This window comes from Nelumbo nucifera, chromosome 3, assembly GCF_055504915.1.
Source record: "Nelumbo nucifera cultivar China Antique chromosome 3, China Antique-T2T, whole genome shotgun sequence".
Classification (NCBI taxonomy): domain Eukaryota; kingdom Viridiplantae; phylum Streptophyta; class Magnoliopsida; order Proteales; family Nelumbonaceae; genus Nelumbo; species Nelumbo nucifera.
The window spans coordinates 22,306,366-22,332,973 of record NC_142651.1 but is presented as its reverse complement, the minus strand read 5'-3'; the positions used below and the strand labels follow the sequence as shown (position 1 = coordinate 22,332,973).

Here is a 26,608-nt window from a genome sequence, read left to right as displayed (position 1 = left end):
TTACAGATTCGATCTGATCCGAAAATTCAATTAGATATGATACACATGAATCTGAATTCGAATCTGATTGGAAAGTTGGATATTCGAATCTGATCCAATCCAATTTGTTTTCTTTAAAAATCAATAAATTATTAAAAGAAAAATAAAATATCCCGATTTAAATAAAAAAAAAACAAAAATACAAGTATTTTTTAATTATTTTTATTATGGATATACATATTTTTTTATATAAATAATATATTTATAAATAAATAAATAGTATATATTATATATTTATATAAATATATATATATATATATTGGATCGGATCTTCTGGAATCAAATAGGGGTGATCCGAATTCGACCAAATAGAATCCGATCCGATCCCTTTGCACCCCTACCTATGGGGGACACAGGCATACAATGATACAATTAACCAAGAAAAAAAAAACTTAAAGGCTGTTTGTGTAGGATTCACCTCAAATTAATGAATTTAATTTGAGGGATTCACTTCTTCAGCCTCGTTGAATTATCGGAGGGCCTCAAAATAGCTGGACAAGCTTAACTGAAACTTGGATTAAATCCTCCCTCCAAACAGACCCTAAGTCCGAAAGCGTAAAACAAACGACTGTGATGATGATGATTGATGAGCCCTTCACTCGTTCGTCTTGGTTATCAGTCATCATGTATAAAGGGCAAACGGACTATTCAGCTGATTGTTGGGTTCAGGCACGGACGGACGTCTTCAAAGGTTCTTGAGGAACAGCAATCAGCAGACGCAGCGCAAACATGGGCAAGAAACTGGACGCTCTACTTGGAAGAACCTTCAAGGCGTCCAAGTTCAAAGCTCTTGTTAACCTTGCCATCTCTCGCCTCGCCGTGCTGAAGAACCAGCGTGAGGTCCGTGGCTCCCAAGCCCGGTCAGACGTCGTCCACCTCCTCAACCTCGGCCACCATGAACGTGCTCTCCTTCGGGTAACTTCTCAACCCTCTCTCTCTCTCTCTCTCTCTCTCTCTCAATGACTTGACGTCTCGTGTTACAGGTTGAGCAAGTGATCAAGGAGCAGAACATGTTGAACGTGTTTGTTATGATTGAAGGATACTGCCATCTCTTGATGGAAAGAGTCGTCCTCATTGAGAATAACAAGTCAGTTTCCCTTCTATAACTCTAATAAATTCTCATCTCTTGGCTTAGGATCGAGATCAAGGCTTCAGTTTTCGTCTTGCTCATTACTAACATGTATTCACTTACAAACGTCCATACAGACAATGCCCTGATGAGTTGAAGGAGGCGATATCAAGCTTGATTTTTGCTGCTTCCAGATGTGGGGAGTTCCCGGAGCTCCAAGAGCTTCGTGCCATCTTCACATCAAGATTTGGCAAGGAATTTGCTGCCCGAGCAGTCGAGTTACGCAACAATTGTCAGGTGAATCCTAAGGTAGGGTGTGTTTAATTTGTTCATTTTAAGCTTCCCATTTCTGCTTTCTTCTCTCCGAACGAGTCATTTCTCTTTCTCTGGATTTTGTAGATCATACAGAAGATGTCCACACGACAGCCAAATTTGGAGAGCAGATCGAAGGTGCTAAAAGAAATTGCTTCGGAGAACGGGATCAGTCTTCATCTCGAGGAAGTTTCTTCTGATACGAACAAAGTGATCATATTATGTTTGTAAATAATAAAGTAATTGTATTATATTGTTTGCTTTAAGTATTAAACAGGCACTTTAATCTTGATATGTGATGACTGATGATTGCAGCAAGAGAGAATGGACCAGGAACAGAAGCAGAACCATCACAAGCCTGACTTTTCTGCTAACCTGGAAGGTGCTAAGCTGGAAGAGAACATACATAGTTGGACCGATGATATAGAAAAGGATGAGCAATTTTCTGGATCAATGAGAGCAAGGAAGAAATACAGAGATGTTGCTACTGCAGCTCAAGCTGCTTTTGAATCCGCAGCTTTTGCGGCAGCTGCAGCAAGAGCCGCCGTGGAACTCTCCCGGTCTGAATCCCATGACAAAGATCCCGATGACCATAGCGGTTCTACTCCTCGATGGAGGAATGAATTATATACCGATGGATCGTCCAGAGCTGAAGTTGGGGTTCCCAGTGGGAGTTCTACTGCAAGGGAGGATGAAGTTGAACGGTTGACTGCTGAGTTGGCTTCTGAGAAGATTCATCCTGTTGATGATTCTGGTTCTCAATCGGAAAGTGAAGAACTTAAGAGCAACTATGGGAAAATTAATCCAGAAGAATTCAAAGAGAGTAAAAACAAATCGGAATTAGAGAGATCACCATCTGATTCCAGTGCGGACTCAGATGGTGATGATGAGGGAAGGACTGAACAAGGTGCAATTCTATGGGTAAGGCACTCTTACCTAGGTTTTAATTGGAAGTCAAGATTGCCAGAAGTTGGAGCCCCAAAAGTACGAAAATTGAATGCCACGAGCAATGAATCTTACTCAGAAGACAGTAGCGGTGGTAAGCTTGATTTTCCAACCCAGAAGAGCCCACTAAAGTACCAATCTGATCTGCTTATGAACGCAGAGATAAGTAAGTCAGGATCTGGATATGAAGATGTTCCCATGTCATATTCTGGTTTAGGAACATCTCGGTTTGAAACTACGCATAAACTGGATTCAGATGGGCAAATCTCTCCACATGATCTGAACATAGAAAAGAGGCCCGTCTCTGTGAGGACCAGAGGTACATATCGGTGGTAAGACCTAAGACGTAAACAGAGTAAGAGCCAATAATTTGTTCTAGGGGCTTCAAATATTCAGTTATGGTCTATTGTGACTTGCGGTATGGAGCTTTGTATTATCTGTAACATTTATGAATATGTGAAGTTTAATGTGAATGCTTTGCAAGGATTTGCATCGTTTAGATGGTGACAATAGTTTGGTCTATTTGCGAATATGGAGCTTTAGTCATGGCCAAAATAAGCACCCATTACCAACTCAGACTGTCCACATATTGACACAGCCACGATTGGTCATGGCCCAGAGATTATTCCATTAAGACACAAAAGAAAATCCCAGCTAATAGCGAAGAAAACAAAGAAAATCCTAGCTGTTGCAGAGGAGAGAAGTAGATTAACATTGTTTTGACTTTTGACATTCAAGGATCAACAGGATATTGTTAATTCCAAGCTTTGGTCCATACAAAGCAGGTTAACATTGGAAAGTCTCAATTAAACCATTAATCACCAATACAAATATAATTCTTTATGATTGTAGAGCGGGGCTTAATATAAGGATAGTTTGGAGAATGGATACATGATACTGGTCTGTAAATTTTTTCCCCCTCTTCTGAACCCCAAAAAGCATGTATTATGGCCTTGAGGTATGCCTCAACATTCTAGAATCTAGTTCTACCCTACCCTTCAGCACTGCTATGTTTTGAAGATTATGAACTAAGTAATTAACAGAGACAGGGATTCAGGATGGAGAACCCTAGAGCTATTCAAGCCATGCAAAATATACATGGAGCTGAAGCAGATACTTGGGTACACTAGGAAACCTATACACTTGAATCCCTTGATGGAGTAATATAGCATAGCAGATGAAAATCATTGGCCTCTACCACGCTTCTTACCCTGTTGCACTAAATCACATAATGATTGGAAACTCACTCCAACATCTTCATCATATTCAATTCCAAGTTCCTCCTGAAACAAGTTAGCACCAGTTGTAAAAATCTTGCCATGAGACTAAGTATAGACACATAAAAGGACAAGGAATATAAAGTCAACCTTGAATTCTTTAAGGTCCTTGGGAGAGTTCTCAGTAATTGCATCCCATAGATCTTTGAACATCCTTTTACGCTTTCTCCATTGGCTGATTTTCTCCAAATAAATCTCCTCAACCATCTTCCTTTCTTCTGGTCTCACCAAAGTGACACCTTCTCGCAATTTCTTCAGTTTTCTCTCCATTTCCTCAACCTGATAAATAATGAGAAGGTCCCACAGGTTATCTATATTTGTTTGACATATCTGAACTAGATGACTTCAAAAGATATTGGATACCAATGTATGCCTTACTTCAGCTCTTAGTTTAGCTTCTTTGGCACGTATTTGTTCAAGTGTTAAATTTGACTGCAAGGCTCTAATTTCTGAAACAAAACAAGATGCAACAAGAGTATGTGGTCACACAGCAACAAGACTGTCTTATACTCTTCGTTTCAAATGCCTAAGTTAATGCAATAGCAAAGTCAAGAAACCAATTAGCAATAAACAAGTTATTGTACATGCAATCCTACAACTTCAGTGGATTAACCAAGAGAATATGAAAAAGAATACCTGCTTCAACCTCACTAACTGCTTTCTTTCGATCTTCCAAATCTTGTTGCAGTTTGGCATTTTCTTTTTTCATTCGATCAAGCTCCTCACTGTTGGGAATGTCAAACTGATCTTGCCGAGCAAGGTATACCTTCTGCTTGCCATATTCTTTGAATGAAATTCGACCACTTTCAGAGAGAGAATCCAATGCTTTTTGAACAGCTGTCTTTTTAAGATTGTACTTTTGTAAAGCATCAGCAACATTTTGAGAATTTAGTGGTCTGTTTTGCTGAAGGGAAAAAGAATAAAGATGTTAATGCAAGAACAATGCAACTTAAATAATAGTATCACACAGTCACACAAGGATTTTCAACTGCTTCACTAGAGCAGGAAAATTACTCTTAAATGGTTGCATGATGGAAAAATATTTGAACTTATGAAGTACTCTTGCTGATAGAATAAGTTCAAACTTCATGCTACATCTTTTTCATTTCCGGGTACAAAGGAAAAATAGGCTACACAACACAGGGACAGAAGAACCCTAGCAATCCATCAAAGAGAAATAACAAACATCCTTGGGAAATATTTCATACTACATCTGAATAGGTATAAACTGCCCTTTGTAAGTTGAAGACAAAAAAAAAGTTCAGTATTAATCCACCACAAAAGCACAATTTCAGGTGGAACTAATTTCACCTATAACTCATTCCAGATCCGGACATCTGGAAGCCACTGCAACTGAAATCATTTCATTATAGTCTTCCCCTGGCAATGGATATGACCATCATCTAAAATCAATGCATTAACTGTATACAGAAACTAGAAATGATCTTTCTTTTATGTCCTAAAATAACTATTTCATTGCACAAATCCACTTCAAATACTGATGAGCTCATGCTCTGAAATGTTAATAAAAGGTTCAAATGAAATGGTTTTATTCCATTTTGTTTCCAGCTGCCCCACAACTATCTAATCCAATTTAAGACCATTGTACCAATATTGGCCCATATTCTGGAATACTGAAACATAACAATCCCAAGCTATTTGACACTAATTAATATTAAGGCTGTCATTGCATATGATTATACGGTTTATCTTATCTTCCACTCCGTCTACTTTCTCAGTACAGTAAGATTACTAAAAATTATCATCGTCTATGCCTTATCCCAACTATATGGGGTTGGCTTGTAAGATTACTAAAGATACTTAACCAAATTTCCCCATGACATGCCAGTCCTCACTAGGCAAAAAGAAGACAACCTCTTATTAAGAATAACCATTAGAAGGCTCTGAATCTACTATGGAATAGAAAAGGAATTGTCATATTTCATGAGCTTGGGTATCGGCTTCAACTCTCCAAAAGTTTAGGATAAAGCGTCCCCTCATGTAGTCAACACCTGTTGAACTCTTCATACATGCAGTAGAAGAAATTTTTACAAAAGTTCCGCTGTAACAGACTGGAGAAGCATTAGAACTGACAAATAATGAAAAGCAATGCTTCATCCAATAAATGATTGTAGAAATGGAAGAGGATTCAATCCACCAATATGTTCATATACTAATTTTTTTGGATCTAATAGTATTGCATCCACATCTTGCTCCACCGGAATTCAAATATTAAGCTGCATCATGAAAATAGATAGCTGGGCTATGGTAAGCTACTATTCAAAATGCGTTTTTACTTTTTAGGTCATCCAGCAGTAAAGTCATGAAGTGACAGGTTCTATGAAAAAAAGACATGAACTAAGCAAAACAGATCTAGTAATCAGAACTCCGCAACTCAAACGAACACTCGAGAATTTATAATATAGATTAAGTGAAAACACGAAGAAAAAGGCAAAGGGCCTCATTACGATTAAGAGGTCTACCAGTGGGAAATTCGTTGGAAGATTTACGAGGGGTTCTTACCTCATTTACGAAATTGAGCACGATACCTGAAAATTTTAAATAAGGAACAGATCATTGGTGAGTAACATTACCATAGAAGGCTTCACTGAGTAATCAAGAGAGATTCAAAAATGAATTGGAGCAGAAATTAATAAATGAGATTCAGAAACGTAATGCAACTGCATCGTTGTCCGAAGGAATCGACTTTCAGGAAAATAAATAAAAGATCGCAGTTGCAGGAAAATAAATTAAAATTGGGGAGAAAGAGGGGAAAGTGTTTTGCTATACCTTCAGCACTATCGGACTTTGGTGCCATTTGCAGAAGCGCGGGAAACCTGTTGCTATTTGCGACCCTTTTATCACACGGATCATAGAATTAACAATTAAGGTTAAATTACAGATAACATCCTCTACTTTGGAGTATTGGTACTTAACCCCCGACTTTTCCTTTGCGACAAAGGCCCCCTCAACTTTCATATTCTCAAACTCCGTAACACTTTTTCTCGCACAGTTGCACTCCGGTTGTTTGCGAGTTGCGACAAAGGCCCCTGAAGATCTGCTACCCACAAAATGTTCCTAATATGAATACGTAGCTGTTATAAATTTATAAGCCGTGGGTAAAGAAGTGAGAACTGAGAACAACTTGTGCCTTGTGGGTAACAGATAAGAACCCGAATGCACATATCTACAACTGCAAATGGATCTAATCCTATTCGATATGGGTAGATCGGATCCAAATTTGATTCATTTATAATCGAATTCAAATAGGATAATCGGATTTTATATGGGATTCTAATCGAATCCGGATTGCACTAGTATATTGAAAAGTATAAATAAATTAAGCAAAAAAGTAATCGATATATTATATTTATTAATAAAAATTGACTTTGATACGTATTTCATGAAAAAAATGATTTTTTGGCTATGAACAAAATGAAGGGAAAAATGAATCCAAATTTAATTGTATGAAATTTGAATTTATTATAATTTAGTAAAACTATAACATACTATATAAACTTCATATATATATATATATATGAGAAATTATATTTAAATCGAATCATATTGAATTATATCAAATCAGATAAAGGTGGAAATTTGTTTCAACACTCGTGGCTTCAGTGTCTGGTTGCTCTTTCCCAGGTCATTTCTGATAAAAATGTTCTGATGATGATATTGAGCTTGGAATGAGAGATGTATTAAAGATAGGCAGGTCCTTGTGCATTGGATTGTGATGAGAATGGAGGAAGCTGAACTTCAAACAATCTATCAAGGAGTCATTTTTTGCTAAGCGATTTGCAACGACCATATTCTTATCTGCTCGGACTCCCTGATGGTTATTCAAGCGCTCTAAGATCATGCATCTCTTCCTTCTTCTTGCTTTTAGCTTTTAACTAAGACCAAGAAACTTTTATTGAGCTTATCTTCCTTTTCTTTTTGTTATGTAAATAGAAAGTTTAACGCCCTGGCTCATCCTATAGCCCAAAAAGCTAAAACTATGAATCAGGACTTATTTTCTCTCTTTGTATCCGGATGTAAAGGACTATATCGACTTTTCTGTGGTTGAATAGATCCTTTTATTTATTAAAAAAAAAAAAAAAGATAGAGGTGGAAATTATAAGCAGACAAACAGATACCATTTGCAGCCCTACCATAACATAAGAGCATAGACTGATGAATGGAAATGTAGGAAATGTCGATCCTATCGTTTGAGCCCTTTGGGTGGGGGTTGACGCATTAGAGTCTATCTCCTCTCAGCAAAAAACCCATTACAAGACGTTCCAACATGATCAATGTCCACGCATCTCGTACAGGTCTGGATCACCTACCAATAAAATACATTCCAACACTCTCCCAACATGATCTAACACTGCATATTTCATACATGGTGGGTTTCAGTCTCATGGTGAGTGTGCTGTGTCAGATCATGTTGGGAGAGTGTTGGAACATATTTTATTGACAATTGATCCCAACTCATCTTGTACATGGTTGGTCTAAGTCTTGGGACATAGATCATGTTGGAAGAGTATTGGGACAATTTTTGTTGGAAGAAGATTCCAGGTCGACATATTACAGTCCATTTTATTACAACTCATAAATTAGTTAAAAGCTTATGGTCTGTTTGGTTTGTAGTTGGAATTGGAAAAGGAATCAGAATCGGAATCAGAATGATCTATTCCCATAGTCTGCTTGGTTCAGATAGAAATTAGAATGAAAGTTAGAATTAGCAGGAATGGGATTTCATTCCCAAAGGAGGGGGAGGGAATGGCCATTCCCTCAAATGGAGAAATGCCAATCCACTAGGAATGGGAATGGTATTCCGATTCCGCCCAAACAAACAATTGGAATTGGAATAACCCATTCAGATTCCAATTCCAGGCCCCTGTTCCTGTGAACCAAACGGGGGGTTAATGCATAGTTTGAAAAGCTAAGATTAATTGATTGATCTTAAAGATGTCATTTTGATGGCTTAAATTTTTGGCTTATTTCGTAGGTCATTTTGATAGTTTAGATCTTAAATTTGATACTTGACTTGAATGGCCAAAGATTGGTCCAAGTTTTCTTACATTGAATTGATGGCCAATATTTGCAGAAAAAAAAAAAATCGATAACCGATATTAATTCTTCACTCTAAGGCTATTTAACTGTTTGGTTTGATAGAAAATAAGAGAAACAGAAAATCAGAGGGAAAGTTCTTAACAAATTTCAGAAAATTCTTTTAAGAACCTTCCCTTTACTTGTTATTTTTCTATTAAACCAAATATAACTCTAGGAGACCACTTTGTAAATCAAACCCTTCAAGTATAACAAATGAGGGATCAAGCAACTTACCCTTTGCAATTAGACTGCATCGAGGGGTTTCTCGTTGCCAAATCACGCTAGCCCTTGGCAATCCAACAGTGATCATTAATCCAAAACAATATGATTTTGCTTATGCGGTAGGATAAATGATCACTGTCGGATTGCCAAGGGCTAGGGTGATTTGGCAACGAGAAATTAATGGAGCATCAAAATGAATTCAGTGAAAGAGAAATTAAAGCAACAGTCTTGGGATAAGGTCGAGCCATTATCCTATTGATGCTTTGGGCTCAGTTTGGAAGGAGTACAAATAGAAATATGTAGAGCGCAAAACCTTGTCTTTTGTATGTATTTGCAATGTACATATTTGTATCTATATTCTTTCCAAACTGAGCCTTTAATTCCAAATAATGGAGTAAATCATTTTAAAATGGAGTAGATTATTAGTATTAACAAGGCCACACCTACACGGAATATGAAAATGGAATATCAAGTATTATCAGTGATTAATGAGAAATCCAGTAAGGCAGTAACAACTAACAAGAACATTTCTGCTCTCTTAAATGGATGCTGCATTTGTAAAATGGCTAAGCATCTATTCGTCATTTTAATTTTTAATAAAGAAGTTGCTTTCAACTCAAAGGGAGATCTGGAAGTTGCTGTTCCAGTGATCTAGTTGAATGCAAAGTAATTTGCAAAAGAAAATGTCTAGAAACACTAAAAAGTACCAAGAATAATGGACAACTGTTGATTCCAATTGGGTGATGAACAGAAATATAAAGCAGTGACACAAGAAGTACCAAAACTAACAACTGCCTTTGAATGAAGAATCCTCTAGAGTAAAGATTGCCCTACCACTCTGAACCATTTATAACACAACTCCAGCAGAGTTTCGAGTTATACACAAAGGTTAACATATCCCAAAAAGACACCATTTGCATAGAAGAAATGAAATTAAAGAATAGCCTTGTAGAGGGAAACAACTCAAACAAGACAACCCAAAGAAAGAACTACAAGTCTGCTTTCCAGTGGATACAGATTCCTCATCATACTGTAGCCCCTAACTGACAAGGCTTAAACCAACATAGGAATATATAACCCTAGGTACGTATCAATCAAGAACAGCAAAAAATCTCACAGTACACTTCCACACACATGGAGAAAGAGATTGCAATGAAGATGGAGATCTGACGATTACTGTCTAGAACATTGCACAGAGCATAAATTTGAGATAATTCTTCCCCTAAATATTAAGAGGGTCAACCTTGGGGGTTTTATCCACATGCAAAAAGGATAAAAATAAAATAAGATTTATATCATAAAACCATATGAACTTCCATGAACCCATTCCCATAGAAATATCTAACCATGAACAAGAATGCTTATGGTCTTATGATAAGATCCGCACCATATTATTGTTCTGGAGGCAATCTGATTATGTTGGAAGGTGAAAAGAAAGCTTCAACAGAAAGTTGGTTGCTGAAGAAAGAAGTAGTTGTATTAGCAAGGATAATAGATGATTTGCTTATGAAACTCTATAGCAGTGAACTCCACCCCTTCTATTTGATTTCTATTTTACATTAGAGATTTTTTATGAAATTGTAGAAAGTGACTTTTTTCAGGATCTGATGGACAAAGCATATGACATCCCTTTGAGAAGAAACATGCACCAATACATCTCACGCTATAGTGCCCAGATACAGTATACAGATATGGACACAGACATGGATAGAGGAAATGGGGATATGACTCTCCATTTCCTAAAACTTTGGATACAGATAGAGTAATGGGTATCCTATGTGTAATATGCTTATATCATGCATATTTAAATGTCATTTCTCAAGATTTATGTCTTGCCAAATTTAATTAAATTCCTAACACATGAAGTGCAGATATTTTTATAGAATCATATGTTAAAACATACCACTTTACTTCATTTAAAGTGCTAATGATATAGAGTACATCTAGAAGTATCCAGGCAGTATCTGTTATTGTACCCTATGAGTATCTAGATGTAATGTAAATGTAGAATATAGAAAATACACTGAAAATTATTAAATTAGCAGCCTAAAATTATTCATTGGTTGGTCACTTGCTCAATATCCTACTCTAATAGTTCAATTAAAAAGGCATGCCCAAGTACATGGCATTTTTCTTTTATGAATAATTATAGAAGATTTAGGGACAGAACTGCAACATTTTCTGGGAAAGGAAATGGTATTAAAATCTGCAAAAATACTTTCAATAACTTTCCAAACAATGGAATTCATCAAAGAAACATATACCTTGTTCGAGTTCATCTCACATGAAGGTCAAAGAGTATGCTCTGGGGAAAAGAAGTTTTTTGCACTTCTACATTGAATACCTTCCAAAAGACCCTTACGTGGGTTGTAAAGGCATCCACTACATCCTTATACAAACAAATGACATTGACTGCTTCCTCACTGAGTGGTGGGGTGGGAAGAAGGGAGAAAGTGTATTGCTACATGCAAGAAAAAGAGAACTCAAAACATGCAAGTGTGTTATATAAAGTTGACTTTACCAAGCTTAATTCTTTTTCTTGGTTTGCTCTCCAATAAGTCTTCCATTATATCATCTTCACGTAGATCACTGGAAATGCATCTGAACACATTCTCAAACATCTGCACTCATCTTAAGATTCTGTTCTTTGCCTTCAAATTCAAGGAATTAAATGTAACAAACTTGGGGGGCTAACCATTGAGTTTTGGGACACAATTACTTTATACCAGATAGCTTCTGCCTCCCCCTCCCCCCAAGTTGAATTCTAAACATAACTCTGTCATAAAGAAGAACAATAACCACAAATGCCATGATATTATTTGCACTTTTGAGATAAAATGATTTTTTGCAGAATAACCACCACCTATGAAGTAATACATGCCGAAAATAGAAGACCTAAAATAGCCAACTTCATATATTAGAACCAAATCTTAAGACCTCTGCATTGCCAAAATATAGAAAACTTGTGTTAAGAAAATGATTTCATTAAAAAAAGGGAAATATAAATAGCCCTAACAACTACAGTGTTATAGTTTACATAAACACAAAAATTCAATAATGCATGAGAATAATCTACAAACACAGACATGTGCTGAAATAAATATCCCTTTTCACGAAATATAAGTTATGATAAATTGCCGCCGCTTTGCTGCCACAAATTGATGATGTCAGTAGCCTGATTAAGAAGGATAATCATCCTCTTCTGAGATATCCATGGCTTACTCTCCAACAGGGACTTGAGCTCTTCCCAAGCATCCTTCCTCGGCCAAAAATAGTAAGGACTTAGAGGAATGGTCCCATGGCCTGGTATCTTCTGGTCAAGCGCAAGACCAATGTTCTTCTCCATCCAAACGAACTTCAATACAAGTCTCGGTTTCTCCATCGGTTTCACAACCACTCCAAGCTTCTACAAATTCAACCAAACGAGAAATAAAAAAGAATGAATCACGAATAGAGAAGGGACAAAATTGTTAAATTGATGGATGCAAAGAGAGAGAAGGGGAGAGGAAGGTAGTTATAGACCTCTTTTTCTTCAAAGGGTTCGGATTCTTGTGGCGTTGTAGAGGCTGAGTCCTCAGTGGTTGCTTCTTCTTCAATGGCTTCAGCTGCAGAAGCTGAAGTGGATAGTCTCAGTTGTTTTCTGTTGGGTCTCCGTATTAAGTGGACAAGCGGCGATAGATGTAAAGAAGCGGGCTTGGGGTTGAAGGAGATTGAAGCATTAACGGGATTGAAACCAAATTTTTGAGGAAAGGAGGAGCGTGTGAGAGCGAAGCCATTAACACCAGGTTGAATCGCCATCGATAACATCTTGAGTGGAGAGAGAGAGAGAGAGAGAGAGAGAGTTTCTATGTAGAAGTAGAAGAAACCATGGTCTTTCACAGGTTGTGTTGCGCTTTGGCGAGTTCCCGACTCTGGATAAGGCACCAAGGGGTCAGAGAGTCGGGGGGTGTTGCTATTTTTAGTTTTAGTGACACTTCAGAGCCGTTTTCTGAAGCAACGATGTTTTCTGGAGAAAGGCACCGGTTTTATTTGGTACTATAATTGTTTTCGGCATTGATCCACATATCATGATGTTATGACATGGTACAGTTGGCAACAAGGATTCTGAAAATAAGAAAACAACAAATTCAACGTTTACTCGAGCCATGCTTTTCCAAATTCCAATGCATAGCCATTTTCCAGAATAACGGTTCCAAACGAGGCTGTGTTTCTTGGCACACCGTTTTTCTGATGTGGCGCAGATGTGGAATCGTTTTCTAAACCATGCCAAACACCGCCTTAGTGTGCTGGACTGCTGGATCGGGCATGATTGGAATTTGAGAAATTAAGGGTCCGTTGGCGTTTAATTCACAATCGGAATCAAAATCAGGATGATAGGTGATGGTGCACAATCCGGTCGATCCTAACTGTCAATGACTTTGCCTCTGACTTGAGCAACAGGGGGGCTTGAAACGGAGAAGAAAGTGGGGAATCTCTGGGGAGGAACCCGGTGAGATCACTCTAAAGCTCAAGTTAATATTCTCTCAAAGGCAAGATAAAACCAGATGGCGCAAAGTTCACATACCTTGTCCTCGGGGGGTAGAGAGCCTTTTATAACCACTTCGCGCACTCACTCCTAGGCTCTTGTCAGGTCGGGTATGATTACTTATGTGCTTCTGCCAGTTCGGGTGTCATCACCTCTGCTGAGACAGAACCGCCACTGCTCTTTGTCAGAGCCGTCTCTGTAACTGAAGATGGCGGTGGCAGGTGGCCGTTGGAGTGCGGCTGTCAAGCGTCAGACCCCTAAGTCAGTCAGGTACGCCACCCCTAGATACGGACTCTTTCGGTGTTAGGTACGGTGCGGTTTGCCTAGTTCGGCGTCCTAGGGGCAAAGTGCTGGAGTGGTGTGCGAGGTGAAGTCTTGAGTTCGGACAAAGGTGTGGCCCGAACTGCCGTGGGGCAGGCCAGTTCGGGTTGTTGCCCTTTGTGTTCGTAAGGCTCGGGGCCTAAGGGAGAGCTCGGTCTCCTTACTAGGAGTTCGGGTTCCTTGCAGGGAGTTCGGACCGCTGGTTCCTCCTTTCGGAGCTCGCGCCTTGGCGAGCTGTTGTGCCTGTTACCTTTGCCACGTATTGAGTGGTTACGAGGTCGGGCCAAATCTTCCTTCATCAATAAGGGAATGCCATTCCATAAGAAATGGGAATGAGATTTCAATTCCGTCCAACTGATTAGTTGAGCCATTCGGATTCTAATTCCAAACCTCTAAACGGGCCCTACGTTTGAGTAGTGCAGCTGTGCAGCATTGTGTTTAAATGAATTTTCAATTAAGTTTAATAGGTAATATTTAAATTTTATTAATGTAATTATTTTTGAATGGATTTTAAATTAATAAGAATTAGTTTTAAAATTTTATTAGTTTATTCATTAATTTTTGAAATTTACAATCATATATTGATTATATTTTCCATTTTAATTAAAGTTTTTTTTTTGGTTTCATGGAGCTATAGAACAGGGTAGCCCATCCCCCTCCCTTAATCGTTTAACCCTTGTGGCACGAGATTAATGTTAATTAATTATTATAACATTATTTATATGTTAAATATATTTGGATTTGTCTATATTTATCTATAAAAGTACTAATAGGTGTGGTTGGGTTCTAGAATTTTCACTAGACTAAAATACCCCATCTTGAAGGTTTGAATCAGTGAAGAGCAGTGGTAAATATGTAATTTTGTTTTTTTCATTTAATGCTTACTTATTACAAAAAGACACAAAAGTTCATTCTTTTTGTTCATAATTATAAAACAAATCAGTGGCTAAAATGTTATCTAACATTCCCATTTAATGCTTCTTAGGGAAAATACACAAAAGTCCCTCTTTTTGTTTAATAATTGGAAAACAAACCATGGTAATTGTTGAAACTTACCTTAAAGTTTTTTACCCTTGCCCCCACCTCCCCTAAAGTTTGGTAATTACAATCACTTCCCTAAACTTTTTGACACTGTTTCAAATAGACCCCCTTTGTAAAATCCTCTAACAAGAGACATGAAAATGTCCAAAATACCCATGTATTATTATTGAAGCTGGTTTATACATAAAAAACAATATAAACATTATGAACAACAAAAAAAGAGAGCTTAAAGTTGCAATTTTACCTTTAAGCAATTGATTATGAAAGACAAATTTGGAAATACATCAGTTTTGAAAAAGAGATTAGAAGGAATTGAGGTAGTGATTGATATGAAGCAAAGATTGAAAAATAAACATTTTGGTCAAAAGTAACTACGGGGTATTTTGGACATTTTTATGCTATTTGTTAGAAGATTCTAACAAATGGTCTACTTGCAATTATGTCAAAAAGTTCATGGGAGGTGATTGCATTTACCAAACTTTAGGGGGGTCAACAATGATCAAAAATTTCATAGAAGGTTTTAGCAATTTACCCTTTCATTTATTTAAATTAAAAAAAAATGGAAATGCATCTTATGTTCTCAATATCCAATGTTGAATCACATTAACCACCATGAAAATATTTCCAACTTACAAATGGATGAACAATTTATTCTTTAAACTATTTTCTTGTTTTTAAAATTTTTTTGATCTATTTTTATTAGTTTAGTTCTTGATTATTAAGGTAGAAAATGATTTTCTCTTCTTTATTCCCACCATATGGTGGGTTAATTTTTCATTTCCGTTACATTAAATCCCACATCCTTGGATGGCAAGATATTTGCAAGAGTAAGTGATATTTTTTTATAGTAATTCATTGTAAGGTTTTCAAGGGTTGAAGGAGCTAAAGTTGGATTTATCATATAGAAGTTAATTCTTGCAAAGGTAACAAGAATTCAAATAAAATTCTGATGAAGTTAAATGATAAAAATTATTAATTTTATTAAAGAACCATAGTAAACAAGAATAATAAAAAATTTATTAATGATAAACAAGAACAATAAGAATTTTATTAATTCTCATTACCTTTGCAAGAATTTTATTTGGACATACCTTTATATTAATGAGCCATAATAAATGTAATAAATAAGAATAATTTTTATAGATATAGAAATATAAAAAATTGAAAAAAAATTAAAAATATATTATGGACTATCATCATCACAAAATTTGTCACGTGCAAAACACATACACAAATACCAGTATTATTTAAAAGGGTATGGTAATTGAACATAATATATAAATAATTATATCTAATCAAATATTTCAAATCTTTATATCTTACTCAATTGCAACAATAAAATCTTGTTTAAGTTTATTTTAATTAATTTTTCTAGGTGGAAAAAAACAAAGTATTAACAATTAATATTAAACGGGTATTGTATTAATTTTAACTAAAATGGGTTTTTTGTTGATTTAATAAGTGATTCGTACAAAGAATGGGTTGTTGATTTGAGCAACGTATGAATCCTATATTCAATACAATTAGTAAAAATGGATTGAACCCATATATACAATAAAGGTCACCGTCCAACTTTCAGAACCCGTATCCAATATGGGTTGGTATTCATATTCACTATTCAGCCTCTATTTTCGTATGCAGTACGATCAGTTCAAAAAACGGATCATACCCCAATTACATATTCTTCTTCACCCGTGAATAAAAATCGGGTTTTCCAAAACCCGATATGTGATTCAATCGGCACTTTGTCATCTTCCATTTTCAGCCTTCCCTGCTAAAAAGAAAACTCAGCAGTTGCATTCCTTTGTAATAAACCTCATCTAGTAGGAGCCTGATTTTTTCAGCAAATTTCCCTACATTAGGGTCATGAATTGAAAGCTTTTTTGGGTAATTTCCTATTATATCATAATTTAAAATCTGTTCCCTGCCTACTTCCCTCTGAAGCCAAATATTCTCTGCTACAGGTCGTTAGAAGGCAATCATGGCCTGTTAAGATTGTCATCATTAGGTTGTTTCGAGTGCTGACGTGGCAAGGCTTGTATGAACAAATCTTCTGTTAAGGAAGGCCGAATGGAATAATAAAGCGAGCTATTACTACTTACATTTGTTTTTTTTTCCTTTTCTATCGTCGTCGCCACCATAGCTCGGGGTAACCCTAGTCTGTCTTCTCGACAACGAGAAAAGATCCGTGACATCTTGGTATCAGAGCTAGCAGTAGCTCGGGACGACCAGATGGCCGGCGTGGATGAACGTCTTGGCGGGCTGGAAAGGACGCAAGAGACCATGCAACGGACCCAAGAGGCTCTGCAACGCACCCAGGAGGCCATTCTCAAGCAACTAGCAGAGATCACTGAGCGACTGAATTGCCTGGGCTTTTGTGCCGATTCCCCCGAGGACTCTAACGCTCGTGGGATGTGTGCACAACTAGGGAGACAAGGAGAAGGATCATCTCAGACCGGAAGTGGAGTGGGGAGACACCAGAAGTTCTGGAAGGTGGATTTGCCAAAATTTAGTGGAACCGGCTTAGAAGGGTGGCCACTACTGATGGGGCAATACCTGAACATTCAGGAGATTCCGAAGGAAAGGTGGGTGACAGTGGCGAGCTTGGGTTTTGAAGGCAAGGTGGTGGAATGGTATAGCTGGTTCAAGGAGTACCAGCCGAATCCTTCCTGGGCACAGCTGGTGGCGGCCATGGAAACTCATTTTATCGACCCACAGGGGAGTAACTATGCTGGGAGGCTATCTAAGTTAAATCAAACAGCAACAGTTCAAGACTACATGGAGGAATTTCAGAGGCTGTCCAGTCAAGTAAAGGGGCTGATTGAAGATTACTTGGTGGGATGCTTCGTGTCGGGGATGAAAACAGAGATACGAGCTGGAGTGGAGAAGCTGGAACCCAAGACCTTAAGCAAGGCTTTCCGGCTGGCCTTACTGGAGGAGGAAGAATGGAACGCACGTAGAATAGCGGTGCAGGTGGAGTTACCCAGAAGCTGACCACCCCTTAGAACTTTAGCACCAAGATCTCTCATTGAGGGGAAGAAGCCCATTCCGCCGGACATTCGGAGACTAACCCCTGCCGAAGCCAAGGAAGGAGGGGTTGTGTTTCAACTGTGATGAAAGGTACGTGTCAGGGCATCGCTGTAAACAGCAGAAGCTGTTCTGGGTTTTGGCTGACCCGGATGACACTGAAGGAGAGGACGATGAAGAAGGACTGGAGACAGAGGCAGAGACCTCTCTGCATGCTATCAACGGTACAGACATCCCCCAAACCATGCGGATCCAAGGGACAATCAATTCCTACCTAGTCATTGTGCTCGTGGACAGCGGTTCGTCTCACAATTTTCTGGATCCCAGAGTGGCACACAAGGTTCAGGCCCCAGTATTGGAGGACACCCGATTCTCTGTGACTGTTGCTAGTGGAGAAAAGCTCATCAGGAGTGGTAAGTGTGAGGGAATCAAAATTAAGTCTCAGGGCTTCCTGCTTCAGGCCGATTTTTACTTACTTGACCTCCCCGGGTTTGACGCCATATTGGGGGTTCAATGGTTGCGGACATTGGGGGATGTCACTTGGAATTTCTCCAAGTTGACGATGAGCTTCCTTGACAAAGGCCAGCTGAGATTGCTGCACGGGTTACAGAAGAAATAACCAGAGATGGTGGATGAGAAGAGAGTTCGGAGGGATCTGAATAGAGCCTGCTTGGTATACCTTGTGCAGCTCAACCTGAGGAAGGAAGAAGGCAGACCCAGTTCCAATCTGCAAATAGCCCTCTCTAGTACAACTATTGGAAGAGTATGTTAATGTATTTGAAGAGCCGGCTGGGTTACCCCCACACCGCCTGGTCAACCATGCTATCCTGCTGATCAAAGGAGCCCAACCCGTCTGTCAGAAGCCTTATCGGCATCCTCACTTCATGAAGGGAGAAATTGAGAAGGTTATCAAGGAACTCCTGACCAAAGGTATGATCCGACCCAGTCACAGCCTATTTGCTTCCCCAGTTCTGTTAATCAAGAAGGACGGGGGATGAAGGTTATGTATATACCGAAAAATCAATGACCTTATGGTCAAGGATAAATACCCCATGCCTATCATAGATGATCTGTTAGATGAATGATATGGAGCCACCATTTTCTCGAAACTGGACCTTAGGTCTGACTACCACCAGGTGTGGGTCAGAGAGGAAGATATACACAAAACAGCTTTTAGAACTCAAGGACATTATGAGTTCTTAGTGATGTTGTTTGGTCTCACTAATGCCCCCTCAACCTTCCAGGCCTTGATGAATGAGATATTTCAAGACCTATTAAGGCGGACAGTGCTGGTTTTTTTAGATGACATCCTTGTTTACAGTAAAAGTGTAGAGGAGCATGGGAATCACCTTCAAGAAGTACTTAACCGCCTGTGATGCCACCGGTTGTATGCCAAGAGAAGCAAGTGCAGATTTGGGGTAGCACAGGTGGACTATCTAGGACATGTGATAAGACAGCAAGTGGTAGCCGTTGACCCCGCTAAGGTGAGCTGCGTCCAGGACTGACCTACCCCATGAACCATATCAAAACTAAGAGGATTATGGGCTTAACTGGGTATTACCATAAATTCATACAGAATTACGGTAAACTGGCCAAACCACTTGGGAGCCTGGGGGTGGAATTCAGAAGCGGATCAAGCATTTCAAGAACTGAAATTGTTGATCACTTCAGCCCCGGTGTTGGCTCTCCCAGATTTCACGAGACCCTTCACCTTGGAGTGTGATGCCAACGGAAATGGGATAGGGGCAGTTCTGTCACAAGAAGGGAGACCCATTGCTTATTTCAACAAGAGTCTCAGTGCTCGGAATTTGGGGGGGGCAATATATGACAAAGAGGTGATTACGGTGGTTTCGACCATACAGAAGTGAAGGCAGTATTTGTTAGGACAGAAGTTTGTGGTCCAAACAGACCACTAAAGCCTGAGGCACCTGATGAATCAGAAGATAAACACCCCCTTCCAACAGAAACTGCTGAAATGAATTATGGGGTTGGATTTTGAAATACATTACCAGAAAGGGAGAGAAAACTCAGCCGCGGATGCTCTATCCCGGTTCTCTTCAGAATTGAGCTCAGTATCCGGACCAGTTCTAGATTGGTTTGATATGCTCCAAGCAGAGCACCAAGAAGATCCCCAGTTAGTGGAATGGGTCAGGAAGATTCAGCAGGAAGGGGAGAAAAATAAATACAAGCCAAGGATGGACTAATATGGTGACAGGGAAGATTAGTGATTGGGGAACAATCCCCATTGAGAAGACAGTTATTTGAAGAACTCCACTCTTCCCCTGTTGGAGGACATGAAGGCTATCACAAAACCATGAGGCGTACCCAACAGGTCTATTATTGGAAGGGGTACAAAAAACAGGTAAAAGAATGGATTAGGCAGTGCCAGGTATGCCAGAGAAACAAGGGAGAGAACTTGCCGATTCCAGGGCTGTTGCAACCGTTACCAATGCCAGTGAGGAATTGGATAGAAATCTCCATGAACTTTATGGAAGGGTTGCCTCCATCCAAACGAAAGATGGTCATCATTGTGGTGGTGGACCACCTATCCAAGTATAGTCATTTCATTACTTTGCATCACCCCTACACTGCACAAGAGGTGGCCCAAATTTTTCTCTGAAGTTTTTAAACTCCATGGGATGCCGACCATAATCGTCAGTGATAGGGACCCGTTGTTCACAGGGCTCTTTTGACAAGAACTGTTCCAGTTGCAAGGAATTAAACTCAGTTTGAGTTCCTCTTACCATCCACAGACGGATGGCCAGACTGAAATTGTCAACAAAATGATCGAGACTTACCTTAGGTGTTTCGCGGGTGAGCGGCCTCAACACTGGGCCCGTTGGTTGCCTTTGGCGGAATGGTGCTACAACACTTCACACCATTCCTCCACCAACACCACCCCCTATGAAGCAGTGTATGGACAGCCACCACCAACCCTCCTCACCTACGTGCCTGGCACTACCCGTGTCCAGGCGGTGGAAGAAGAGCTAAAACAGAGGGACCATGCTCTTCGTATTCTCAGGGAGAATCTAAGCCGAGCACAAAACAGGATGAAATGATACGCAGATTAAAAGAGATCTGAAAGAAGCTTCCAGGTAGGAGATTGGGTGTACCTCCGGCTACAACCGTATAGACAGATGTCAGTGACTATTCGGCACTCCCAGAAACTTGTTGCACGGTACAACGGACCATTCCAGATCCTGGCCCGAATCGAGGAGGTTGCATACAAACTCGCCTTGCTCGATAATTGTAAGATCCACCCAGTCGTGCATGTCAAGTTGTCAGGGACCCGATTCGGATCCAGACGACCCTACCGCCCACAGCATCCAACGGGTCTCTTCTTCCTTACCCGAAGAAAATATTGGATAGAAGGATGGTTCGGCGAGGTAACCAGGCTGCCACGGAAGTGCTAGTCCATTGGGAAGATTTACCGCAAGCGAACGCTTTGGGAGCTCTACGACCACCTCCGTCAACACTTCCCGAATGTCCGACTCGAGGACGAGTCAACGATCAAGGAGGGGGGAGTGTCGTGATCCCTACCTACGCCCCTCTGAAGCCGAATATTCTCTGCTATAGGTTGTTAGAAGGCAATCATGGTCTGTTATGATTGCCATCGTTAGGTTGTTACGGAGGTTGTTTCGAGTGCTGACGTGGCAAGGCTTGTATGAACAAAGGGAGACCGAATGGAATAATAAAGCGAGCTATTACCACTTAAATTTGTTTTTGTTTCCTTTTTTTTTTTATCATTTTCTTCCTCTAAAGTTTCCCCTTCGAGCGGTGTGGCTACCATAGCTCGGGGTAACCCTAGCCTGTCTTCTCGGCAACGAGAAGAGATCCGTGACAAAATCGCAATTGATTTGAGTGTAAATGAAACCATTTAGTTGGAGGTGGGAAAGGGAAAGAGGGCTCCTTCTGAGGTGGCAACTTAGAGAAAACTGAAAATGGCATAAGGAGGAGAGGTTAAAAATGTTGGGTTGGGTAAACTGTAAAGAGAGAAAGGAGAGGGAGGCCATATAAGGTAACCAGTTTTGTTTTAATATACAAATAATAAATTCCCCTTACAACTTTTCACAATTTAGCTCGTTTTCTACTTTACCGAAGATTTCTCTCCATTTTTTAACTCTAACCTGGCTCTATCTTTATTCCATCCTTCCTTGACAATGTTGTTAAAATCTTAATGAGTCAATTCTTCAAATTTGAAGAATCCCTCCTTTTTATGCATAATAACAGGATTTGGCTATAATATGAGCCAGAAGCCACATTTTATGAAATGAGAATATCATGGTTAAGTTACCTAAACACAATAGACTCGTTATCCTATTTATAATGTTACACCATTCTTCAATCGAAAATTCTTGAATTTTGATAAATAACCCCTGATTGGCTACCACATTCATGATAATGATACTGGATATCATGATAATGATACCAGATATCATATCAACTGGTATCATGATATCATATCTTTTCTATATCATATTCAAAATTAATCATGTTAAAGATATTATATAATTTATTTATTTATCAATGGTGCTAAAGATGTCATGTATGAGAATTCACTTAATCATTGGTCATTGCACATTGTCCCAACTGAAGCAGGGTAACAGGGCTATGGTTTTTGGATGGCATAAGACTGACTTTCGAATTCCCTTATTATCAGTTTCCCTTCTTCATCAAGTCAGATTACCAGTTATACCAATAAAATAAAGGGATAAGTGGACTGCAATCCATCTCAGAAATCTGAATTGCAACCCCCTCTTAGTCTATCAGTTATACCAATAAAATAAATGGAAAAGTACGGACAGGCCTAATGCAGATTTCTAATTTCCATTGCAAATCTATAAACATTCAAAAAGTCAAAAAATTACACTTCATGCACTCATACCCCTCAATTGGCATCAATTCTGAACTAGCACCTACTCCAACTATACTTTGTACCTATTAATTATGACCCTTCACTAAACTGTCATTCTCCCTAAAATAAACGGATTGGATATTATTATTTCTGTACTGGACTCATAGTGGACCAGATTGATTTGGAACAAATATCAAGACTGTAGTACTACAAACTCCCATCATATCTAATAGTTTATTCAATACTTCCAATAAAATAAATGGAGAAGTACACTGCAGATTTCTGAAATTATAACCCCCCATAGTCTACTAATAGCCCCCCCCCCCCCCAAACCGCATCATGCTGATGGATTTGGCATCAATCCACGGTCAGAATTCATCCAACCTGTACGGCGAGACTAAGATTTATGAGATGGGCTGAATAGTCATTCTCCCAATGGAAATATTCTCATAGGATTTTTACGATAAAGTCAGGGTTAAAAAATTTGATACGCCAGTATGAGTGTATCGAGCGAATCGATAGTGTTTCAAGCATTTTTTTTTTATTTTTTTTGCAACCAGTTCAGAGGGGGCAGTTTAGGTCTCCTCTACCCCCTGAACCGGTCAGACCTCCAATACACCCACTGTAGGGGCATATCGGAGGAGTCCCAGAACGATACGTATCGGCCGATACGGGTTGATACATGTCGATACTTTGAACCTTGGATAAAGTTCAAAACATCAAACGTAGTGATATATCGGACACGATTTTGAACCAACCGAAACACTGTTTACAGGGAGTTAGGGGTGTCTGTTTAAATATAAGAAGCCCTCTAAGTCCTAATATGCTTAACCCTGAAATATCAGTCCGTAAAAAATAATAAAAAATAAAAATAAAAAATAAAAACATTTTTAACCACGTATAATGCCAATCTTACATGATACCCCTTTTAAATTCCAGTCAATTTCTCAAAGGGTTGTTAATTCCATCCTCATTGAATTTTTCTCTGCATACTTTGTATGATCGCTTCATATACATAGCAAACTGTGCTACATTTCTTGTTAAGTCTGTAAACACAGAATAACATTAACTCAGAGAAAGCCTTGTCTCAACTTTATGAGGTCAGCAACATGAACCCTGTTCCGCTCTGTTCAGTACCATATGCATTATTAAATTATGGACCCTCAAATCATATCTTATTACTTTCAACCCAAAATTCAGAATGCAATCTTAAGTCCATTTCTTCTAAGTTGACAAGAATGCCATTGAACATGGGGAAACTGGTTACATCATGACCATGCCTCAACATGGTAATTACCAGCCCTCTCCAGTGCCCCTAGCCACCTCACAGCAGTTTCCCTTGTCACTCCACCTTCTTTTGCTATAATGTCTTCTAGGCATGACAAAACATCCGCAGGCATTTTGGTTGAAGAACCTGCAACATACACAGCAGCACCTGTACTCAATAAGTTCCAAAGTCTTTGGCTTTCTTCTTGCATCTTATGCTGCACGTAGACCTTATGTGGCTGGTCTCTTGAAAAGGCAACATAGAAACCTCCACCCTTGTCTTCAGAGAGTACCCCACATCCTTGTGCATGAGACAACCAAAAATCTCTGTATAGGAAATCATTCTCCTCATTTCTGCAACCAAAGAAGAACATAACCGGACCGATAGACGAAGATTGATTTTGCACTGCTCTTTCCTCTACAAATGCTCGAAAAGGTGCACAACCAGTTCCTGGGCCAATGAGAATGAGGGGGAGCGATGGTGGTGGGGAAGGAAGTGAACTTTTATGGAACCATACTGGAATGCAAACTCCTGCTCATAACAAAATAACCAAGAACATCAGCATAGAAGATGTATAGGGATTTACTGTTTGCATTGAGAATATCACAAGTTCTATTAGTATGCTTGTATGCATCCATACTTTCTTGAGGATCAAGTCCAGCCAACCATGTTGAGCAGAGACCCATTCGCTTTCTCTTGAACGGTGTCACCCATGATACCACACTCACAGTCAGATGTACTTGACCTGGATGAGCTGAAAGAGAAGAAGAGATGGAGAATGCTCTGGTTTTTAATGGAGGAACCAGCTGCACTAGCCATTCGAATGGCAGTTGCACAGATGGAAAGTCCTCTAGCACCTGCAACACTGACAATCAGTTCCTGAATGAAGCAAGTTCAATCTACTGAACAAGTAAAAGCAAAAGGAAAGTTAGGAGGTTATTTAGTATTTAAAAATAGCTTTTTATATATAAAATGTTATACATTGAAAGTCTGAAAATGAAAGCCTAGCCATCCCCTCTTAACATTTCAAGTTTTAGCTTGATTTACTTGTTCCTAAATTGCTATACTTGGTACTAAAGTAGACCAGATTATAAAGAATCAAATGCATGGCTGGACGTCTAAGTCTGAAATCAAAAGATGAACCAAGCAGAAAATGTATATTCATTTAGAACATGGATGAAGGAAAGAAGCTAGTTTACCTCCAGGACAGTTCTGCGTTCCTTCTGATTGTACTGATATAAATCATCTCTCCCTTCAGGTGAGGCAAAATATTGAAGCCTTTCCTTCTCATGCTGTGCAGTTGCAAAGAAACTCATGACCTGGAGACACCGTATCAGTATACTTGATCACTAAATGAAATGCACAACCATTTTCTGGCCTTCAGTAAAAGCAGAACAGTTGGAATAATTTAATAGAAATTAGGAAAAACCATATTAGCAATAAAGCCTGCAATCCCGTTAATTCCTTCAATTAAACAACAAGAAATTGTAGAGTCATATAGGATAAGTACAATTCATTTAAAGGAAAAAAATAACTTCCAAGAAAAATACATACTAGAAGTTGCATCACTACCTATACATGGATGCATGTCTATGTTGGCATGAATATGCGTTATCTGGTAAGCAATAATAAATTAGCCAGCCATAGTTCATGCACAATGTGCACAGGAACTTTTATAATCCAGTTCCATAGATTTTTCTTTTTTTTTCTGATAGTTATAGTTCCATAGATTTTGTTTTTTTTTTTTGATAGGTTATAGTTCCATAGATTTTATATAAGCTCATTTTTCCTTTACCAGATAAGTTGAATCATTTGTGTGCTCTCCTGCTGGTTCAAAACAAAAAAGAAAGCCTTTTTATTGATAACTATAACTTTTAATGATGTAGTGTAAATACATACAGAAGTATTATAACAAACAGTGCAAATTTCAAACCCCTGGACTGCATATTGCAGCCCCCGCCCCCCAAATACACCCTCGATTCTCTATTCCGGAAGTGTTGTATCCAAGAACATCACTTCCCTTAGAGCCCAACCTTTCCAAAGAATCTGCTTGATCATTTACTGATCTTCTAATCCATCACTAATCTAGCTTATATTTAGGTATGGCAGTATTTCCATTGTTATCAGTAATCTAGCTTCTCTTTAGGTATGTCAGTATTTCCATTGACCTGCATTATTTCCTTGCAGCCAGCCTACAACCACTTCTGAATCTCCTTCAATTTCCAACCTATCACAGCCAAGAAAGCCATTTTTCCAATTGTATTGTAAGCTCATAACTAGTGCCACCATGAAACCTTAAAACTAAAGGATCAAGCTGCAAAGTGTGAACACTTAAATATTTTTTATGAATGATAATAAATTCATTAATTCAGAAGCAGATTTAGAGTGAGTTCATACAACATCCCAAGGAGAGGAGCGAGCTGCAGCCCCTCCTTGAATCTTACAAGTAAACCAGGAAAGAAAAGCAAGAATCACAACTGAGCCCAAAACAATTCCTCCCTATTTACCCCTTGCTTATCTAACACATTTGACAAAGTATTTGCTGATCTCCCCACCCACTGTACAGTGACCAACATATTCCTTGTCCACCAACTAAATTTCTTCATTT

General features: G+C 38.9%; 4 protein-coding genes across 9 annotated transcripts in view; 1 reads left to right on the top strand and 3 right to left on the bottom strand.

The window, feature by feature from the left end:
• Window positions 1–652: 652 nt before the first annotated feature.
• On the top strand, window positions 653–2,829 carry LOC104601677 (Regulator of Vps4 activity in the MVB pathway protein). Its single transcript, XM_010265119.3, has 5 exons — window positions 653–954; window positions 1,023–1,126; window positions 1,246–1,417; window positions 1,508–1,630; window positions 1,736–2,829. The coding sequence occupies exons 1-5, from the start codon at window positions 769–771 to the stop codon at window positions 2,699–2,701; spliced, it is 1,551 nt and encodes a 516-aa protein (XP_010263421.1). The 5' UTR covers window positions 653–768; the 3' UTR covers window positions 2,702–2,829.
• A 324-nt stretch (window positions 2,830–3,153) lies between these two features.
• Window positions 3,154–6,508, bottom strand: AHP2 (Tat-binding protein 1(Tbp-1)-interacting protein (TBPIP)). Of its 2 annotated transcripts, XM_010265107.2 has the most exons (6): window positions 6,433–6,508; window positions 6,166–6,191; window positions 4,279–4,546; window positions 4,021–4,091; window positions 3,733–3,921; window positions 3,154–3,648 (listed from the first exon to the last, which is right to left on the bottom strand). In XM_010265107.2, exons 1-6 carry the CDS (start codon window positions 6,458–6,460, stop codon window positions 3,550–3,552), a joined length of 681 nt encoding a protein of 226 aa, XP_010263409.1. In that variant the 5' UTR covers window positions 6,461–6,508; the 3' UTR covers window positions 3,154–3,549. The 2 variants fall into 2 exon arrangements, with proteins under 2 accessions (XP_010263409.1, XP_010263415.1); XM_010265113.3 differs by lacking the exons at window positions 6,166–6,191; window positions 6,433–6,508 and adding an exon at window positions 6,237–6,355.
• Window positions 6,509–11,927: 5,419 nt separating this feature from the next.
• On the bottom strand, window positions 11,928–12,959 carry PSRP3/1 (Ribosomal protein PSRP-3/Ycf65). 2 transcript variants are annotated; one of them, XM_019197662.2, is made up of 2 exons: window positions 12,487–12,959; window positions 11,928–12,367 (listed from the first exon to the last, which is right to left on the bottom strand). In XM_019197662.2, exons 1-2 carry the CDS (start codon window positions 12,769–12,771, stop codon window positions 12,089–12,091), a joined length of 564 nt encoding a protein of 187 aa, XP_019053207.1. In that variant the 5' UTR covers window positions 12,772–12,959; the 3' UTR covers window positions 11,928–12,088. The 2 variants fall into 2 exon arrangements, with proteins under 2 accessions (XP_019053207.1, XP_010263402.1); XM_010265100.3 differs by having other exon boundaries at window positions 11,928–12,370; window positions 12,487–12,953.
• A 10,646-nt stretch (window positions 12,960–23,605) lies between these two features.
• The window catches only part of LOC104601624 (Flavodoxin family protein), a 37,167-nt gene continuing 34,164 nt past the window's right edge, over window positions 23,606–26,608 (bottom strand). For all 4 annotated transcript variants that reach the window (XM_010265040.3, XM_088900994.1, XM_088900995.1 and 1 more), the window contains 3 exons: window positions 25,200–25,319; window positions 24,641–24,857; window positions 23,606–24,531 (listed from right to left, as the gene is read on the bottom strand). In XM_010265040.3, coding sequence (XP_010263342.1) covers window positions 24,002–24,531; window positions 24,641–24,857; window positions 25,200–25,319 — 867 coding nt within the window. In that variant the 3' untranslated portion in view covers window positions 23,606–24,001. The remainder of the gene's footprint in view (window positions 24,532–24,640; window positions 24,858–25,199; window positions 25,320–26,608) is intronic.

Excerpts from the sequence above, each read along its gene's own strand:
- AHP2 (XM_010265107.2), bottom strand. The coding sequence starts at position 6,460 with ATGGCACCAAAGTCCGATAGTGCTGAAG. Across the intron at positions 4,092-4,278 it reads AGTTAGTGAGGTTGAAGCAG|AAATTAGAGCCTTGCAGTCA; the intron begins GTATTCTTTTTC and ends GTTTTGTTTCAG. Across the intron at positions 3,922-4,020 it reads AAGCTAAACTAAGAGCTGAA|GTTGAGGAAATGGAGAGAAA; the intron begins GTAAGGCATACA and ends ATTATTTATCAG.
- LOC104601677 (XM_010265119.3), top strand. The coding sequence starts at position 769 with ATGGGCAAGAAACTGGACGCTCTACTTGGAAGAACCTTCAAGGCGTCC. Across the intron at positions 955-1,022 it reads ATGAACGTGCTCTCCTTCGG|GTTGAGCAAGTGATCAAGGA; the intron begins GTAACTTCTCAA and ends CTCGTGTTACAG. Across the intron at positions 1,631-1,735 it reads TTTCTTCTGATACGAACAAA|CAAGAGAGAATGGACCAGGA; the intron begins GTGATCATATTA and ends TGATGATTGCAG.
- PSRP3/1 (XM_010265100.3), bottom strand. The coding sequence starts at position 12,771 with ATGTTATCGATGGCGATTCAACCTGGTGTTAATGGCTTCGCTCTCACA. Across the intron at positions 12,371-12,486 it reads AACCCTTTGAAGAAAAAGAG|AAGCTTGGAGTGGTTGTGAA; the intron begins GTCTATAACTAC and ends TTGAATTTGTAG.